At 43.1% G+C, this 18,938-nt stretch overlaps 1 protein-coding gene across 3 annotated transcripts in view; it reads left to right on the forward strand.

The window, feature by feature from the left end:
* Positions 1–18,938, forward strand: part of mmel1 (membrane metallo-endopeptidase-like 1) — a 69,207-nt gene that overhangs the window by 30,398 nt on the left and 19,871 nt on the right. For all 3 annotated transcript variants that reach the window (XM_067970271.1, XM_067970270.1, XM_067970272.1), the window contains exons 6-12: positions 2,677–2,772; positions 5,177–5,295; positions 7,336–7,401; positions 8,650–8,784; positions 10,532–10,621; positions 11,167–11,303; positions 13,253–13,346. In XM_067970271.1, coding sequence (XP_067826372.1) covers positions 2,677–2,772; positions 5,177–5,295; positions 7,336–7,401; positions 8,650–8,784; positions 10,532–10,621; positions 11,167–11,303; positions 13,253–13,346 — 737 coding nt within the window. The remainder of the gene's footprint in view (positions 1–2,676; positions 2,773–5,176; positions 5,296–7,335; positions 7,402–8,649; positions 8,785–10,531; positions 10,622–11,166; positions 11,304–13,252; positions 13,347–18,938) is intronic.

Raw genomic sequence — 18,938 nt, forward strand, 5'->3', positions numbered from 1 at the left:
ATGAGTAGCCAATATTTCTCTTCTAGTTATCTTTTCTCACTTTCTCCCCTGTTTCCTTCTGAGATTTGCTACTGTGGTCACAGGACTAGAGAGGGGAGGTGGCCTGCCTTTAACCTGACTATCAGTGCAAGGGAAAGGATACCAGCCTGCCCTTAACCTGACCTTTGTGTTTTTGTTGTGAAATTTAGTAGTTTAGTGTGAATGTTACAGAATAAAGCTATCCCTGATCTTCATTTGGCTCCCTGTCACTCAACACATTGATTTCAAAATTCCCACCCTTTTCCACATATCCCTCCATGGCCTCGCTCCACGCTGCCTCAGCCGCCTATTCCAGCTCTGTGTCCCTGCTCTCAACTTCCCCTCCCTTAGGCTCACTGTGGTCAGAACCTTCAGCCATTTCATCTCCAATCTCTGGAACTTCTGTCCTAGAACCCTCCATCTTACTACTTCTCGCCCTTCCTCAAAACCAATATCTTCAGCCTTGCATTTACCTTCTCCCTTGATTGTTCTCCCAATTCCTGCTTCCTCGCTCCACCATACCCCCGCCCCCCCCCCAATAACTCTCCTTTTTGTGAAGTGCCTTAAGACACTTTGCTCAGATACAGGCACAAATTAAGCGCAAGTTGCTGTTGATGATCGAGTCCTTTTATTATTTTAATATTAATATTAATTTCAATGATTGTGCATGAGCTGAAAACAAACAGAACTGGTTGGCCCGTGGAAACAAAAGTTTCCATGAACCTGCCTCCACCACAAAGTGCTGAAAAGGCGTGGGGAGTGAAATTTGACTTCAGCGCGGGCGCAAAACAGGTGATAGCGGATCAGCCGCCCGTTATACGCCCCCATGTGAAGGAAAATTGGATGGGGTGTATAAGGGGCGGGCGATCCAATTTTGTCCCCCCACCATAGTTGAATTTTACCTCCTTTGAGTGAGACCTCAACAGGCCTGTTTAGAGGGGATAAAGTCACTCGTGCAAACCACGTCTCAAAAAGATAGATGTTAAAATAAACTATAAGAAAGGAAAGCGGGAGACGAGGTTAATTTCTTCAGAAAGGCTTGGACTTTTGGGATGCTTTCCATTAAACTGAAGTTAGGAAGTCGCAGGACTGAAAAAAAAATGTCGTTGTACAGCACGTTCACCTCTCAAGTTGATGAAGTCTTTTGCAGACACAAAGGTTATTGGCTTCAAATGAAGCATCGGTCTTGTTAATGATGTTTCATCACAGTTATATTGTAATGAGATTCTCCTAACAGCAATTTTCTCAATTCACTGCAAATTACTGGGACCTCAGTGTGCAAAAATGCATTTATTAGAGCCTTCAAACCCCCCCCCCACTACCCGCTTCAAAAAAAGAAGCATAGAAATAACATAGTGATTATGTCTCTTGAAATACATTGCAAGCATTTTAGGTCAGTTCATGAATTTTGAGACCAGATGACGCTGATAAATATCCACTCTCTGATACAAAGTGCGAATGCAGGTGCCAATCCCTTAATAAAATATTAATCAGAAGGGGAGAAAAAAGTGTGATAGAAAGAAACACTCGCCAACTCTTTTCCTTGCTTCTGGGTGTAATCCTACAAGTGACTACACTTCAAAAGTACTTCATTGGCTATAAAGCGCTTTCAGTATCAATATCAATAACTTGGATGAAGGAACAGAGTGTCTTGTGGCCAAATTTGCTCATGATACAAAAATAGATGGAAAAGCAAGTTGCGTTGAGGACACAAAGTGTCTGCAAAGGGATATTGACAGTGAGTGGACAAAAATTTGGCAGATGGAATATAATGTAGGAAAATGTGAAGTCATCCACTTTGGGAGGATAAATAAAAAAGCAAAATATTATTTGAACGGAGAAATACTACAAAATGCTGTGGTACAGAGGGATCTGGGTGTCCTTGTACATGAAACACAAAAAGTCAACATACTGGTGCAGCAAGTAATCCAGAAGGCAAACGTAATATTGGCCTTTATTTCTAGGGGGATGGAGTATAAAAGCAGGGAAGTCATGCGACAACTGTACAGGGTGCTGGTGAGACCACACCTGGAGTACTACATACAGTTCTGGTGCCCTTATTCAAGGAAGAACATACTTGCATTGGAGGCAGTTCAGAGAAGGTTCACTAGGTTGATTCCGGGTATGGAAGGGTTATCTTATGAGGAAAGATTGAACAGGTTGGGTCTATACTCATTGGAGTTTAGAAGAATGAGAGGAGATCTTATTGAAACATACAAGATTCTGAGGGGACACGATAGGGTAGATGCTGAGAGGATGTTATCCCTTATGGGGGAATCTAAAACTAGGGGGCATAGTCTCAGAATAAGGAGTCGCCTGTTTAAGACGGAAATGAGGACGAATTTCTTCTCCCAGAGGGTTGTGAATCTTTGGAATTCTTTACCCCAAAAAGCTGTGGAGGCTGAGTCATTGAATACATTCAAGGCTGAGTCAGACAAATTTTTGATCAGCAAGGGAGTCAAAGGATATGGGGAAAAGGCTGGAAAGTGGAGTTGAGGTAAAAATCAGATCAGTCATGATCTCATTGAATGGCGGAGCAGGCTCGAGGGGCCGAATGGCCTACTCCTGCTCCTATCTCTTATGGTCTTATGGTCAGACGTCCTAAGGTCGTGAAAGGTGCTATATAAATGCAAGTCTTTCTGTTCTTTTGTATTGCAGGTGTAATAGGGGAACGGGACTCTGAGCCACTCTTAAATCTATTGGATGCAATTGGTGGATGGCCAGTTACCACAGCTGACTGGGATGTCACAAAAGGTACACGACAGTTTTAGAATAATCCTCTAACCTTGGTAGTTATAGAATTAATTTTTTTTTAAAAATCAGTTTAAGAATAACTTGACTCCTTTTGAGCGTGGAATTATCTGTTTCTGATATTGCTGCATGAGCACTTAATAGGGTGATTCCAAAATCCAGCTCTCCCAGCACGGAGCCACACTTGCAGGGAGCTGCATGCCCGAATTTGCAAGTTCTTTCTTTCTTTTTATAATCGCTTTTCCAGAGTACAATAGACTGCACACGTGAGGCCATCTGGCCACAAGGACACTATATACTGCCACACCTCAATGGAAAGATCTTTGGTGTATTGAAGCAACACTTTTGATATTTAGGGAGGGCCTTGCAATCCATCCCAGAACACGTTGGCTGAGTAAAAGCCGTGCATGTGTCACAGGCCTGCACCTGGACAATATAGAGAAGAGGAGGAGGATCAGGATACATATCACCTCCAGCAAAGATACTAGAGAGGGGGGTGACATTAGTTTGTCAGGCACTGATTAATAAATTTTTAATTCATTGAAGACATGGCCTTTCAACAGTCCTTTTTTTTTATTCGTTCATGGGATGTGGGTGTCGCTGGCAAGGCCAGCATTTATTGCCCATCCCTAATTGCCCTTGAGAAGATGGTGGTGAGCCGCCTTCTTGAACTGCTGCAGTCCGTGTGGTGAAGGTTCTCCCACAGTGCTGTTAAGTAGGGAGTTCCAGGGTTAGGGTTAGGGTATGTATCATTATCATTGTTATCGTATCTTGGCTTTGTGGTAGCACTCTTGTCTCTGAGTCAGAAAGTTGTGGGTTCAAGCCCCACTCCAGAAACATGAGCACATAGTCTAGGCTGACTCATCAGTGTGGTACTGAGGGAGTGCTGCACTGTTGGAGGTGCCGTCTTTCAGACAAGTCATTAAATTAAGGCCCTGTGCTCTCTTAGGTCCCCTGTGGTCATCTTCATGTTAATCAGCGCTGCCCCCACTACTTCCTCAACATGCCCACAAACCATGGATGGTACAGGTCAAGAGACGGCCATTCCCAGTTCTATTGAAAGGGATCCTCATCAGCTAAAATGCTGCAAAGTTTTGGGAGACATTCTGCAGGTAGTTTATTGTGATATTTGACTACTTGGATCATTTTGAAGTGCTTGTAGTGGCTATACTAGCTTCTGAAATCTTAAAGGGCTTCTGGCAACACACTGTTTTCGACATGGAGACACCTCTGGCAATTCCACTCTGGCTTAGACTAGAGAAAGAGGACCAACAGGATGAAGGGGCAAATAAAGCTGCAGCTGCCGGGAGATCAGATAGACGGATGCCTGCCCGCAGGTCTCCTTACCCTCCTAGGCCCACTTATCTGAGGAGCCGTGTAAATGGAGGCAGCACTTCTCTCAAGAGTCTGTCACAAAGTTGTGTTGTCTCCTGCAAGAAGCCCTGTGGAACGGGCGATTGTTGCTCGGGAGAAATGGGAAAGGAAACTTCAGAGCCACCATAACCCAACAGTAGTATCTACAAAAACAGAGAGAGACAAAAAAGTTTGGCCACAAAGAAAGAGAGAGGTAGGTTGAAGGCTAAAGGTGAGAGAGGGATCACTTATCAGGCAACAATCTTTTCCTCGTATTCTCTCCGGTGTATGAGAGAGGTGCAAAAAGAACCTCTGCAGAAAGGGTGAGACATTTGTCTCTAAGCAGCAATTATAAAGTATTAAACACTAATCAGCAATGGCTGAGGTTCGACTCCCTTTACATCATTTTAACAATTGAAGGCAGTTCCAAAAATGCACATCCCTTCTTGTTTTCTCTTCCTTTTTTTAAAATCCCTCAATGGCCTCACCCCTTCCTATCTCTGTAACCTCCTCCAACCCTTCCAGATCTCTGCGCTCCTCAAATTCTGGCCTCCTGCACATCCCCGATTTACATCATTCCACCACTGGCGGCCATGTCTTCAGCTGCTTAGGCCCTAAGCTCTGGAATTCCCTCCCTAAACCTCTCCACCTCTCCACCTCGCTCTCCTCCTTTAAGACGCTCCTTAAAACCTACCTCTCTGACCAAGCTTTTGGTCACCTGTCCTAATAACTCAAGATGTGGTTCAGTGTCAAATTATGTTTGATAACGCTTTATCACGCTAAAGGTACTTTATAAATGCAAGTTGTTGTTGCTGTTTGCCACAGATGTCACCAGAATGGCGTTTCCATTGTCCATTCTCACCACCCTTGTGCCCTGTGATACCCTCACTACTAAAAACAATGCCACTTAGGAAGGTGTGCAGATTCCTTTTTCTCTGCCGATTCATGTGCAGTTTGGTCAAATTGGATTCTGGCGTAGCCCACTATACATTCTGCGTTTCTGTTCAAATTATCTTCCAAATTTACAGATGCTGTTTTTGTTCTGTTTCTCCAGAGCCTGATTGGAGTTTGGAAACAATTCTACCGAGGCTCAATGCCAATTACAGTAAGAGAGTTCTAATGGACATGTTTGTTTGGACTGATGACAGGGACTCAAGTAGACATATCATTTATGTAAGTAAAATGTCATCCATTCATTTACACTTTAAGTCATTGATTTGGACACACTTTAGCTGCCTGGGTGGGAGATGATCTCTATGACATTGTGGAATGACACTGGTATGTAAGCAATTCTCTTTCGGCATATATGGTTACCATGAATTTACCACTTTAGGATTAGGGGCATGTTCTGCTAAAAAAAACATTTAAAGCCTTTCTTTGCAATAACATACAAATGTCTAGTGATTAACTGCATCTAATGCGCAGGTACTTCCAACAAAACAGCTTCATCTTTTTAAACCAGAAATGAGTGACTGTCACTCCAAATGATTGACACTTGTGCACCTGGTTTCCTTCATCAGTTGGCCATGAAAAGGTCAAGTATCTGTCAAAATATTTGGACTTGTGACAATCCCTTGAATACATGAATTTCAACAAGACTACCTGATATATAATGGGTTATTTTTTGACTTTGTGTTTCCGTCGGGGAACCTAGGCCACCAGGAGACTTTACATAGACTTTACATGGAATTTACAGCACAGAAACAGGCCATTCAGCCCAACTGGTCTATGCCGGTGTTTATGCTCCACATGAGTCTCCTCCCACTCTATTTACTTCATCTCATCTTATCAGCATATCCTCCTGTTCCTTTTTCCCTCATGTACTTATCGAGCTTCCCCTTAAATGCATCTATGCTATTCACCTCAACTACTCCATGTGATACTCTCTCTCTCTCTAAGTAAAAGGAAAGTGGACATTAAAAAATAAGAACCTATAAAGGACACATGCAAATCCTGTACTGTGTTACCAACACTAATCTGGAGAAAGCAGTTTGTTTCAAAGATCATAGAAAAGCTAACACACTGTACTTGCAGGTTAGGTCCATTATAATGTCCAACTAGTCATTTTCCAGCCGTGCATGATTTCCAACAATCAAAGGGCATCAGCTCTTTGAAAGATGTTTAAAACCAATCACTAGATTCTTAGCCATATAAATGTACTGGATGTCACAGAAGTCTACTTGTCCTCTATCCAAACAAGCATTTGATCTTTCCAACAGCTTTCATATTTTATTTATTAATGTTGGCCTATCTAAATGTTAAAAAAAATATTCTCCCCTGTAGGTAGCCTACATCCTCTTTTAGTTCAGTTTACATACATGGGTCCATTAACAAGCCCAGGGTATTCAACGTCCTCTTTAATTTCTATTTACATACACGGGTGCATTAACAGAACTCTAATTTCAACACAGCCTTAATATTCAGGCGGTTCACTAGACCATGGAATGGCTGCTTTCTTTAGAAAACCCATTTGCCGTTGTTACCCAGTCTATAATTTAAATCAATCTCAAGGCTTAAAAGGTGAAATATGAGACGCATATATTCAGCTTGGTGAACAAAGGCCAAAGTGTTTAGCATAAAGAGGCTGGATGGTCCCAGCATGGAGCAGACGCTGCACGCTCCTGCTTTATTCTGGCTGCAGCCCCGGATGTCTATTTCCAGCTCTCTTCAATAACTCATCTTTTTTTTGTTTTCTTCAAGAGTCTATATCAGAATTTTTTGCATGCACTGTGCAAATTTTTTTTTCAACCATTCTAGGTAGACAGGGATCATATATTTACAATTTGTTGATAAGCTAGAGGACTGGGCATTCACCTGTCTGCACCTGAACTATGGGAGACCAGAGTTATACTGCTGCCTGCAGGCTGGAAAACAGGTTTGCAACCCTTTCAAATGCCTTTAACGCGCAATGCAGTCAGATTACTGACCTCACTCGAGAGGTATCGGCTGTAATTTTACGAGTCTATGCTGCCAGCAGGGAGCCTCACCCACTGGCATCACCAATCAGAAATCAAGGAATGCACTCCCAACAAATGTCCGAACCATTGAGACGAATGGCTGGAGAATCACTTACAATTTGTACTGGAGATTCCCATTCTCTTTGAATTGCTGAGGAGCGGAAATTGAGAGACCGAAATCAGTTTGTTGAGTCTGTGTTCATTGGAAGTATGCTCTTCTAATTTTTGCTTAATGTCCCACCCGTCACTCTTGCAGGTTGATCAGCCCAGCCTGGGGATGCCTTCCAGAGATTATTACTTTAGAGATGGAAACTACAAGAGGGTGAGCACTTAAACTGACTACAGAGATACTATCATAGATTCTTACTGGTGTAACGTACTATCTAGTTCCTTTCATTCATGAGTTTCCCATTGTCCCTGTTCCTCGCTGTAACAGTATCTTAGTTTTATTTTAGGGGACACTGTGCCAGTTGTCTTTTAACCGTTTTTTTAACATTGGGCTGATTCCGCAATCTGTCGCTCGCAGAAGAACTACTACAGGAAATCGCCAACGTTATTTTCTATCTATTAAAATTAATGAACAGCGGACATAGTGGGCTGTGCACGTGTGATTTCCCAAAGATGAATCATCTGCGAGCACCGCTGTCTGTGAGGATCACCCATTATTGTACTGTAACGGAAAAGCAGTACGGTCATCTTATAGTTTGTGGGACCACACAGAGTTAATAATGGCCTTCTATTTTACTGAGAAAGGCCAAGGCCTATCATGCAGGAGAGCAGAGGAATTGTCAAGAGTAGCAGAGAAGATTGGTCATGACATGGTGGTTAGGGCTTTATAAGTCTGTAGATTGTGGGAGGAAGTGAAGACTCTTTGTTGGCATCTCACTTTCAGTTGAAAACAAAACTCCATTCACCTCTATCCTTTCCAATTTGATAGCTGATGTATAAGGGTCCATTTTCATGTTTAATGCTCGTGGCACAGAACTTTGCTTGCTGGCAGCACATACTGGAATTCAGGAACGTGTCTGATGTGTGGCCCCATGATTAACCACATGTTGCTTTTATTGTGGGGTTGAATATTGAGCATGTGTCTAATTGTCCAATATCCTGGGTACGGTGGCCCAGAGTTTATGAGTTCAAATCCCTTTATAGCAAGTTATGAAACTGAATTCAAAACATCTGTGAATTTGTGGACTGGCACCAGAAAATGAGCATGAAAATGTTATAAAAACCCAACTAATTCACTAATGTCCATTCAGGGACGGGAACCTGCCAACCCTACCTGGTCTGACCTACTTGTGACTCCAGTTCTACACTGTGTGGTTGACTTTAAATGCCGTCAGGGCACCTACAGATGGGCAATAAATACTGCCTTGCCAGTGTGATCCACATCCCAAGAACAAATAAAAGAAAAATGCATTCCCAGCCCACAAAGCCCTGTGTTGGGAGTGCCACAATATAATGGCATTGGGAAGGGCGTGCAAATTTAAAGACTTCAATACAAAGTAATTGTGCTGATATCTATCATATAAATCAGTCACTGAATTTAATGGTGTTACTCTTATTGAAGGTGCGTGAAGCCTACTTGCAGTTTATGATTGTAATTGCTAAGATGATCAGAGAAGACAGAAACTTGACAAAAAATGACACCTTTGTCGAAGAAGAGATGACAAAAGTCCTGGAGCTTGAAATAGAAATGGCAAATGTAAGTGTTTGAATGATATTTCTGTATTCCTCCCATGGAGGCCGTGTGGTGAACAGAAGGCACAGCGCACGATTGCGTTTAAAAGAGTTGCAATGTATCGCGCATGCCACTATCCGCCTTAGGCATGTGGTCCTAGCTCACACTCTCCATCAACACATGTCCTTTTCTCTGTTGTCCTCTGCCCGAGGCCTCATGTTGGCGAGTCGGAGCCAGTCTGCCGCTTACCCTGCTGAATTCTCACCTCACGTTAAAATCGGGGCTCATATCCTAGCCTCCAGCCACCTCCAGGGGCTGTCTGGAGCAGGGCTCAAACCCTTTGCCTTCTCACTCAGAGGCAGGAATGCTACCACAAAGGCTCACTTCCTGAACACATGTCTCAAGCAGCAAATGGACAGAAGAGGTATTTCAGAAAACATGGAATGAATCGATCACGAAACATAGAGTGGATTTATTGAAAAATATGGAGTGTACTATCACAAAATAAGGAATGGATATGTATAACAGGACTGTGAGGTGCAATCTGTCTTCACAAAATGTTGAACTGTTGGAAACAGTTTCTGTGTAGTCAATAAGCATCATGCTGCTCAGTTATATTCATACTGTATATGAAATTAAACAGCTGCATCAGCATTCACAAATATTTTAGTGACTGGTTAATTTGACAGTTAAATAATAAATGTTTAAATGTATCATAAATATTTGAATAAGATTTGAATGCTCAGATGGTCAAGTTCCATGCTTTGGTGGATTAATGAAGTGTGCAGATTTGGGGAGTCCATGCTGTGAAATGCTGTGAGATACCCCACCTCCCCACCTCCCCACCTTCCACCTCCCCACCTCCTCACCACCCCACCTCCCCACCTCCCCACCACCCCACCTCCCCACCACCACCACCACCACTTTTACACAAATTCAGAAATAAACTGGCTACTACTTCTGTAAATTCATAAATAAAACTAATAGCATGTCTATAGATTTACGGGTCAAACTGTTAACTGTTTCTTTTTTCTCCTTAATTTTTTCTCCTCCCCATCTCTCCTCAAGGTGTTGTCTCTTGATGGGGGACAGTTCCACAGGCAGCAGTAGCCCAATGGCAACTCACCACTCCCCACATGCAAGTCTAGCCAGTGAGTGTCTGCAGGCTATTTGAGGATACCTCAGGTGAGCCCAATTCTGGTCTCACCTGAGGGGGGGGAGGGGGAGGGGGGTGCAGTCACTGATAGTGTTCAGGAGTGAGAAACCTGGCTGATATTTCCCACTCCGTAGCCCGGAGGTGGCTGAGGCTGATTGTAGAGTTTTTCTCATCATAGACCAGGGATCTAGGCCTAGGTTCAGATATAAGCTATTATTGGCTCTTTTTACGTTTAATTTTTCTGTCGATTATTTCACTGCACTTGGATTGAATGCCTTTTGATGCTAAATGGGCCCACTCCAAACTGTCATTAACTCCTCCCCTTTGACCAGCACTAGGAGGCACAAGGTGCTAACCAATTCAGGCTACCCACTCCAATTTTCCATCACCCACCCGGTCAGAAATGCCATATTCTCCATTCGGAGTGGCTGAGGTTGCAGGCCTGAGAGGAGTCACGGGCTTGATCCTGGGTCCCCTACTTCTTTCCACTGAGCCTCAGTTTATGTTCAAATCCCTCCATGACTTTGACTCTCCCTATTTCGGTCACTTCCTCCAGCCCTACAACCCCTTACTACCTCCACAGACTATAAAGTAAAGCTGTTCCTCTCTCCATAGGCTACTGCACCACCAGAGGAAAGGCACGATATTACAAAGCTCTATAACAAAATGACACTGTCTCAGCTTCAAGTGAAGTTTGATCTCAACGTGAGTAGTTTTTTTTTGCTGATCATTGCTTTCTGTAGGTGCACTCTGTTCTTTAGTTGTTAGGCGTGATATTTTAGTTGATGCTAAGGGGAGATGTAATGATTCCCTCACTGTCCATGTTAAGAATTGTCAAGTGTTCAGATTGGTTCCTTTGCCTTGGGCAGGTCCTCCTTGAATCTCTATCACCCGTCTATATACTCTAAGCACCAGATAGCTCTTCACATAGGGGTTCACTCATTATATTCTTGATACTGAAAAGCTCTCTATACAGATACTCTTCAATACACTATTACCCCTCCCCCATGTCTTGGGTGTTAATCATCACACCTTTGGGTGTTTTATACTTCCTGGTTATCTATGTGGCTTTTTTGACCATCAAAAGTTAGGATATTTGGTTTTTCCTAAGAATGTTGAGTAGCTTAACTCATATTTAGGTTACATAGTGCTGCTGCCGCCTATACAGTAGTACCTCTCTGGTATTATTGAACATAGGGATAAAGGTTAATTACTTAAATTCATTGATTAATTTCATGTTTGTGTCTCAGGGATTTAACTGGACGCAGTTCATTCAAAGGATCATGTCGAGCGTAGACATTGAAGTCCATCCGGAAGAGGAAGTTGTGGTCTATGGCACTGGATATCTTCAGAAACTTAAGTATATCCTCCCCAAATACTCCAAGAGGTAAAAGTCATCAGATCCTAAAGAGTTTTATATCGGGTTGTGCTGCATGCTCAGTTTTTTTTAGGAGTTGGGAAACTCCAGATCCCATGCTGGTGGACAAACCACAACACTCCATTGAAATGAACACACATGCCTCTCCCCACAATGGACATCACCAAAATGGCTTTGGAGGGAAGGAGATCCGAAATGCTGGGTGTCCATTGTGCAGCAAATGCAACAGTGTTTTAAAGAACATATTATTTTCAGACTCAGCTGGGCGAACATGTTGATGAGAAGCTCCTTCCCCTAGAGCACAGGGTCCACAAGGGAATCGCACCGGCTCTTCGAAGTCATCAGCTTTCCGTCCACCTGGAGTTGGACGCAGTGGCACTGAGATTTGCCGGGTCGCGATGGCGGCGGTTGTGCCGGAATCTCACCCCATGATACCCACCAGTGCCGACTCCACCGGAGCTTACAGGGTCAGCAAGCGGGAGCCTCACTTGCACAGGGAAAGCCATTTCTGGCGCATCTTTGGCAGCCGCCTGTCGGAAATTCCGACACCTGCCCCCCCCCCCCTCCGGAGTTAGGGTGGGAGACCTCCCCTTTCCCCGTGCAATTTCAACCCTGGTGTCACAAGAATTTTGTTCTCCGCATTTTTTCATGTATTTGTCACGACCGCATTATTTCCATTGCTGTACACTAATAAAAAAGGTTTTCTGCCCTGACTGGTGACACTGCCTTTCGAATGTTAATACCGGGGGTCCGTGCGGAGTGTGACAATATTTACAGGGGTCACTCATGCAGAAAAGTTTGAAAATCCCTGACTTGGACTTTTCTTCCCTTTTACTTTTCTGTCACGTTTACAAATCACACACTCAGCAGCACAATTGCATACACAACGGGACAAAGCAGCCTACAATGCGTCCTTTATATACTATATGCCTGTTCAGTATATGATTAGCAGGATTCGAATTCATAATGGGATTTGTAGGAATTATATTTAGACTCACCGGGTGATACGTTACTTCGGTGATTGACATTCTAGTGGAATTTAGGAGATTTCAGGAACATGGAGAAGTTTGTCGGCTCATCAAGCCCCCCTCCCCCCGCCTTTTCATTGATCTTCTCACTGTAACCCTCAACCCCCTCAGAATTCATGGACGAGATTTCCCCTGGCCGCTATGTGTTGGGGACACTGTAAACATAGTGAGAGGATTTTCTATGTTATTTAAGCAAATTAATAAGTGCAGTCGGAGGAGGTCTCCGCACAATGTTTATAAAGTCATTAACACGAATGGAATTTTCTGCCTTTCCTTCCCGCACCTAGTTGTCACTTGAACTTATATATATGCCATTTGCTATGTATTCGATTTGCCAATAGCCCTTTGGCTTGTTACCGCACTTGAAATGTATTACTATGTTTGTATGAAATTCCGTTATCCACTATTTTGGCGTGTTTAAAGTGGGATGTGCTGCATACTCGGGTCTGTAGAGAACGTTTGGAGCTCGGGTGGCTCCAAATCAGTCCCATGCTGACAGAAAGTTTCAATCCCCATGGAGATGAATCGAACCATTTATGAGAATTGACACCTTTGATAAAATAGTGAACTTGATGCAAACACGTTTGGTGACTGACATCACTCGCGGCATTATCAGCCCACTTGTGCGAACTATTCTTGCCTGAACTCTCTACTGATCCCTAATTTTTAAACGGACCCCTCTGATTTTTTGAACCATTTATCAGTGTGAACAATTTTTTCTGGGCCAGTATTACGGAACCCCTTCACTTGCTTTGATCAACTTCTCTTTTCCAAGGCCATCAAATCCAACTTCCTCAACCTTTCCTCATGAAGCAGACGATGCCTGGAAAAGGGTAAATGGAGCGGCATTTTAACAGCCAGTTTCAATGCCTTGTCTGTAATGGACTTCTAGAATTCAATCTCACGATTTTAACTCTCTCACGTTTTTAGCACCCTTCAGAACTACCTGGCCTGGCGGCTGATCATAGCTCGAGTGAGCAACTTAAGCAGACGCTTTAAAGACACCCGAGCCAACTACCGAAAGGTACGGAACATTTCAAAACTTTCATTCGGTTTTGCTCTGCTGAGTCATTCATTATCAGTACGACACTCTTAAGTCACCATATTTCTTAATTTTTTTGTTCCTACATGCATAATTGCAAAATATGTAAACGACCTACGTGCTAGTCATGTGCATCTTGTACAAGAATTTCAGTGTTGTGACTTTATACACTGTTTAGATCTTGTAAGAAAGTAATGGGTTCAAAATTTTCTAGAATTTCTGCTCTTTCCCAACCTCTAGTCCTCAAATCCCTCTTCAGCACTTCACCCCGCGATTACTTCCTGACCACAGACCCTGCCCCGGCCCCCTCACCCCCCAATCCATTCGCTCCAAGGTCACAAGTACTCTTGAGCTGGTTAGGCTAAACTGAAGTGAGTTTGAGGAGCAGGCTGATGATGCCTGGGAGGAGAGCCAATACTTCGCATTCAGGGAGAAATTATGTCACTTCTGTAGCTATAGGGAGGTCGAGCTTAGCTCCAGGTCCTTATGAGAGATGAAAAGAAAAGGAGCAAAAGAGACATTTGGAGAAAAAGAAAGAGACATACCGAGATAAAGGGAGATAAAGTGTGTGAGGCATGCAGGGTGGAATACATACAGAATGAAAGGTTTCATTTCCTCTGGTAACGGGTTAATGGATTAATTTAAAATTCCATGGAAACATAGACGTATATGGCACAGAAGGAGGTCATTTGGTCCAGTGTGTCTGGGCCGGCTCTTTAATAGAGCAATCCGGAATTAATCCCACCGCCCCATATTCCTGTATTTTCCTTTTCTGCAAATATACATCCAATTTTCCCTTAAACGATGTAATGTTCTTTGCCTCAACCAATCCCTGTGGCAAAGCATTTCCACACTCGCAGCAACGTGTTGCGTAAAAAATATATTTTGACACAGTCTGTTTAAAATAACACAAAGAAATGTTATCAAACCCATTGACCAATGTGCTTCCAGAGAAAATTAAACACTATAGAGAGAAAACGTGTGAGCGAGATACAGAGTGTCAGACAATGAAAGCGAGAAAGAGTGGAAGACAAACAAAGACAGAGGAAGGGGGAACGGAAAGACTCAGAGAGTGGGAGAGAAGCTGAGAGACAGTTACACAAAGAGACAATGTTTCTTCCAGATTTTTGTTCATGAGCAATGTCACAGGAGACCAACTAATGTAGAGTAATTTCTAGAAAATTTTGCCACATTAAAAGCAATTTACAACAACAGAGATGTACCACTCCCCTTACAAATGTGGCCATCTGTTATGTTTCAGCTGTTTATAATAATCAGGTCATTTCCTCCGAGTCAAAATATTGTATTAGTTTTAATCCTGCAGAATGTTTAACCTTTTAATGTAAACCTATTAGCATGTGTTTTCACTCAGCATCAAGCACAACCTCCCCTCCCCCATACCTAATAAATTCTGCCAACTAAGACCCCCTGTAATAGGTGAAAGACTTGCTTCCTCATTCTGGCTTTCCTCCTCTTTCATGTCACTTGGTTTATCTGCTGACTGAGCAGCTTCCCTCTGTCCTGCTAGCAGTTTATTTATGTAGTCCCATCTCCTCTGCTTCATCCCCCCGACCTGCCGTGTTTCAATTGACTGTACTTCTGTACCCATCTTTGTGATCTTTGGAGTCATTGGACACTGTGGTGGGGAGTGGGAAACATTAATTTTTAAATCAATTACTGCTCCCACCCCCATCCCCATTACAGCCTCCACCTCTGCTTTCTCAATACAGAGGGGTACAAACTCGAGTGTACATTACACACGCCCGGCCTAGTCATCAGTCACCAGATCTGGCTTCACCACTACAATACCGCACCTCTATACCTCTATAAGATCACCTCCTTCATGCCTCCTTTCCAGGCTGAAAACTTTAGTCTTTCCTCATAACTCAGACCTTTGACATGAAGGATCAGCTTTGTGGCTCTTCCTTGCCCTGCTTTTAGCGTGTGAATGCGTTCCAGTGACTAAAACTGAACACAGTTACTCAAGATATGGTCTGACAAGAGCACTGTACAGACATTACCGTCTCTGACTTATATTCTTATGTCTTGGCTATGTAGTTTAACATTCTTTTGGCTTTGTTGATTGTTGCTCTGTATTGGTTGGACACACTTAGCGTTGAGTCTACCAGGACTCCTCAGTCTCTTTCAACACCATTTGTAAAGCACTTATTTTTTCTCCCTATGTGCAGTACTTTACACTTGCTTGCATTAAATTTCATCTGCCGTTGCTCTGCTTGCTTACATATTTTATCCAACCCATTCTGTAGTTTGTGAGTTGCCTGCTTCAATTCCGTTGCCCCTCCTGGACTGGTATCATCTACAAATTGACCATTTTGTATTGAGTTTCTGAATCCAAGTCATTTAAAGAAAGAAAGACATTCATTTGTATAGCGCCTTTCATGACCTCATGATGTCCCAAGGTGCATTACAGTCAATGAAATACTTTATGTAAATTTATGTAAATTAGAAACAGTGGTGATCCCAACAGAGCCCTGGGATACCCTACTCAGTAATTTCCCCTACCCTAACATAACTCCTTTAATGTAAGGAATCTTACAACACCAGGTTATAGTCCAGTTGGACTATAACCTGGTGTTGTAAGATTCCTTACATTTGTCAACCCCAGTCCATCACTGGCATCTCCACATCATAACTCCTTTAGCAAGTACTCATTGCTTTCCATTCTTTAACAAATTGTCTTACCCATTGCCAGGGTATACCTTGAATCCCTCCAGCGTTGAGTTTAACTGAGAGCTTTTCATGTGGAATTTTGTCGAATGCCTTTTGAAGGTTGAGGTACACGTGCTGTAGGACTTTCCACAGTCCGCTTGGGTTGCCATTTCCTCACAGACATGCTAAAAACAAGTGAATGAACCATTTGCGTATTCTCCACAAACTCCACCCTTTTTATCCACGTCTGCATTATCACTGAAATTAGCAAAGACAAGAGTTTCAGTGCCCCGGAGATTGAGGCTGGGTATCTGTAATATGAAAGCACTGCTGATTAAAAGCTCCTTTAAAAGATTTCTTGACTTCTCCCCTATTGCCTTTGTCCTTGAGGTATCCTGGATTATGGGCCCTGCCCCTTCATCTAGCTTCCTCAATAAAAGAAGCCACGGGCATAAATCCATATGGAGAATATCGTAAACTAGAGGGAAGAGGCACTTGGTGAGGTGGCCCCTCATCATCTCTGGATCATTACCTTTAAAAAACCTCTGTTGCCCACTTAAATTGTTAATTGGACCATAAAATGCTGGGTCACATTCCTGAAGCAAAATAAAAGTACATCTCAAGAGTGTGAAACTGTTCTGTCAGTACAGCAGCTGCAGCGATATTAGTTGCTCCTGTTTCTACCATCAGACAAGATCATTACTGCTGGCTGATCTCCAGAGCCAGCTTCCCATCCCCCTGTCATCAACATATTTCTGCCTGAGTGATGCTATGCAGTTTGTAAAAGATTTCAGCTTTAAGGGTTCTTGGGTAGATGACTTCCTCTGGTCACTATAGTTTTTAAAATTCATTCTTGGGATATGGTTGTCACTAACAAGAACAGCTTTTCTTGCCCATCCCTAGCTGCCCTTGAGAAGGAGGTGGTGGGCCTTCTTCTTGAACCACTGCAGTCCGTGTGGTGAAGGTGCTCCCACAGTGCTTTTAGGTAGGGAGTTCCAGGATTTTGACCCAGCGACGATGAAGGAATGACGATATATGTCTAAGTCAGCGGGTGTGTGACTTGCTGGGGAACTTGGAAGTGATGCTGTTCCCATGCACCTGTCCTTTTAGATGGTGGAGGTTTGGGAGGTACAGTCAAAGAAGCCTTAGCAAGTTGCTGCAGTGCATCCTGTAGATAGTACACGTGCAGCCATGTGTGCCGGTGGTGGAGGGAATGGATGTTTAAGGTGGTTGGATGGGTTGCCAATCAAGCGGACTGATTTGTCCTGGATGGTGTCGTGCTTCTTGAGTGTTGTTGGAGCTGCACTCATCCAGGCAAGTGGAGAGTATTCCTTCACACTCCTGACTTGTGCCTTGTAGGTGGTAGTGAGTCTTTAGAGAGTCAGGAGGTGAGCCAATTGCCACAGAACACCCAGCATCTGACCTGCTCTAGTAGCCAAGTCATTTATGTGGCTGGTCCAGTTGAGTTTCTGGTCAATGGCAACTCCCAGGATGTTGATTGCAACATTGTAAACAAAGCAGGGGGATTACCTCTGATCCTTATTTCTAGTGCTATAACCCTATCTCCTGTCTAGGAGGCTGTGTGCTGGCAGTGCAGGACCACTGAATTTGTCATTAAAAGAACACACTTACCATTTCCCTGAAAATAGTGACCAGAGGGAATCTTCCTGCAATGTTTACTATGTCACTAACACAGAGCAAACAGATGAAATCTTCTCTCCTTATTTCCTTATAGAATAAATCCAAAGACCAAAGAATAACTTTCAGCGCAGGACAGTTTCATAGTCGAATCACACTGCATCAAAGCACTTTACTGAGATCAACTCTCAGTTCTTGATTAATTAGAATACCCCAGTTACATAGTATGGACTGTAACAAGAACAGAATATGCAACAGATCAGCCAGCATCTGTAAAGATGAAAGACAAGTTAACATTTCAGGTACAATTCTTTGTCAGAACACAACAAGGATAGTTAAAGGAATGGTGGGGCCAATTAGGGATGATAAAGGAAATCTTCTTGTGGAGGCAGAGGGCATGACTGAGGTACTGAGTGAATACTTTGCATCTGTCCCCACAAAAGAAGAAGATGAAATTAATGTCGCAGTAGAGGAGGAGGAAGTAGTGATATTAGGTAGGATAAAAATAGATAGAAGAGATGTGCTAAATAGTTTGGTGTCACTCAAAGTTAACAAATCACCCGGTCCAGATGGGATGCCTCCTAGGTTGCTGAGGGAAGCTAGGGTTGAGATAACAGAAGCTCACAATCTTTCAATCCTCCTTGGAAATGGGAGTGCTGCCAGAGGACTGGAGGATTGCAAATGTTACATCCCTGTTCAAAAAAGGGGAGAGGGATAAACCTGGTAACTACAAGCCAATCAGTCTAACATTGGTGGTGGGAAAATACTAGAGACCATCGTCAAGGACAAAATTAATTCTCACTTGGAGGAGCATGGGTTAATAAGGGACAGCCAGCATGGATTTGTTAAAGGCAAATCATAGAATTACATAGAATGTAAAGCACAGAAACAGGCTATTCGGCCCAACAGGTCCATGCCAGTGCTTATGCTCCACACGAGCCTCTTCTCTCCCTACTTCATCTAGCCTTATCAGCAAATCCTTCTATTCCTTTCTCCCTCATTTGTTTATCTTGCTTCCCCTTAAATGCACCTATGCTAGTCACCTCAACTACTCCTTGTGGTAACGAGTTCCACATTCTAACCACTCTCTGGGTAAATAAGTTTCTCCTGAATTCCCTATTGGATTTATTAATGACTTTCTTATAATTATGGCCCTTAGTTCTGGTCTTCCCCGCAAGTGGAAACATCTTCTCTACATCTACCCTATCAAACCCTTTCATAATCTTAAAGACCTCTATTAGTTCACCCCTCAGTCTTCTCTTTTCC

This window comes from Heptranchias perlo, chromosome 32 (genome assembly GCF_035084215.1).
Source record: "Heptranchias perlo isolate sHepPer1 chromosome 32, sHepPer1.hap1, whole genome shotgun sequence".
NCBI lineage: Eukaryota > Metazoa > Chordata > Chondrichthyes > Hexanchiformes > Hexanchidae > Heptranchias > Heptranchias perlo.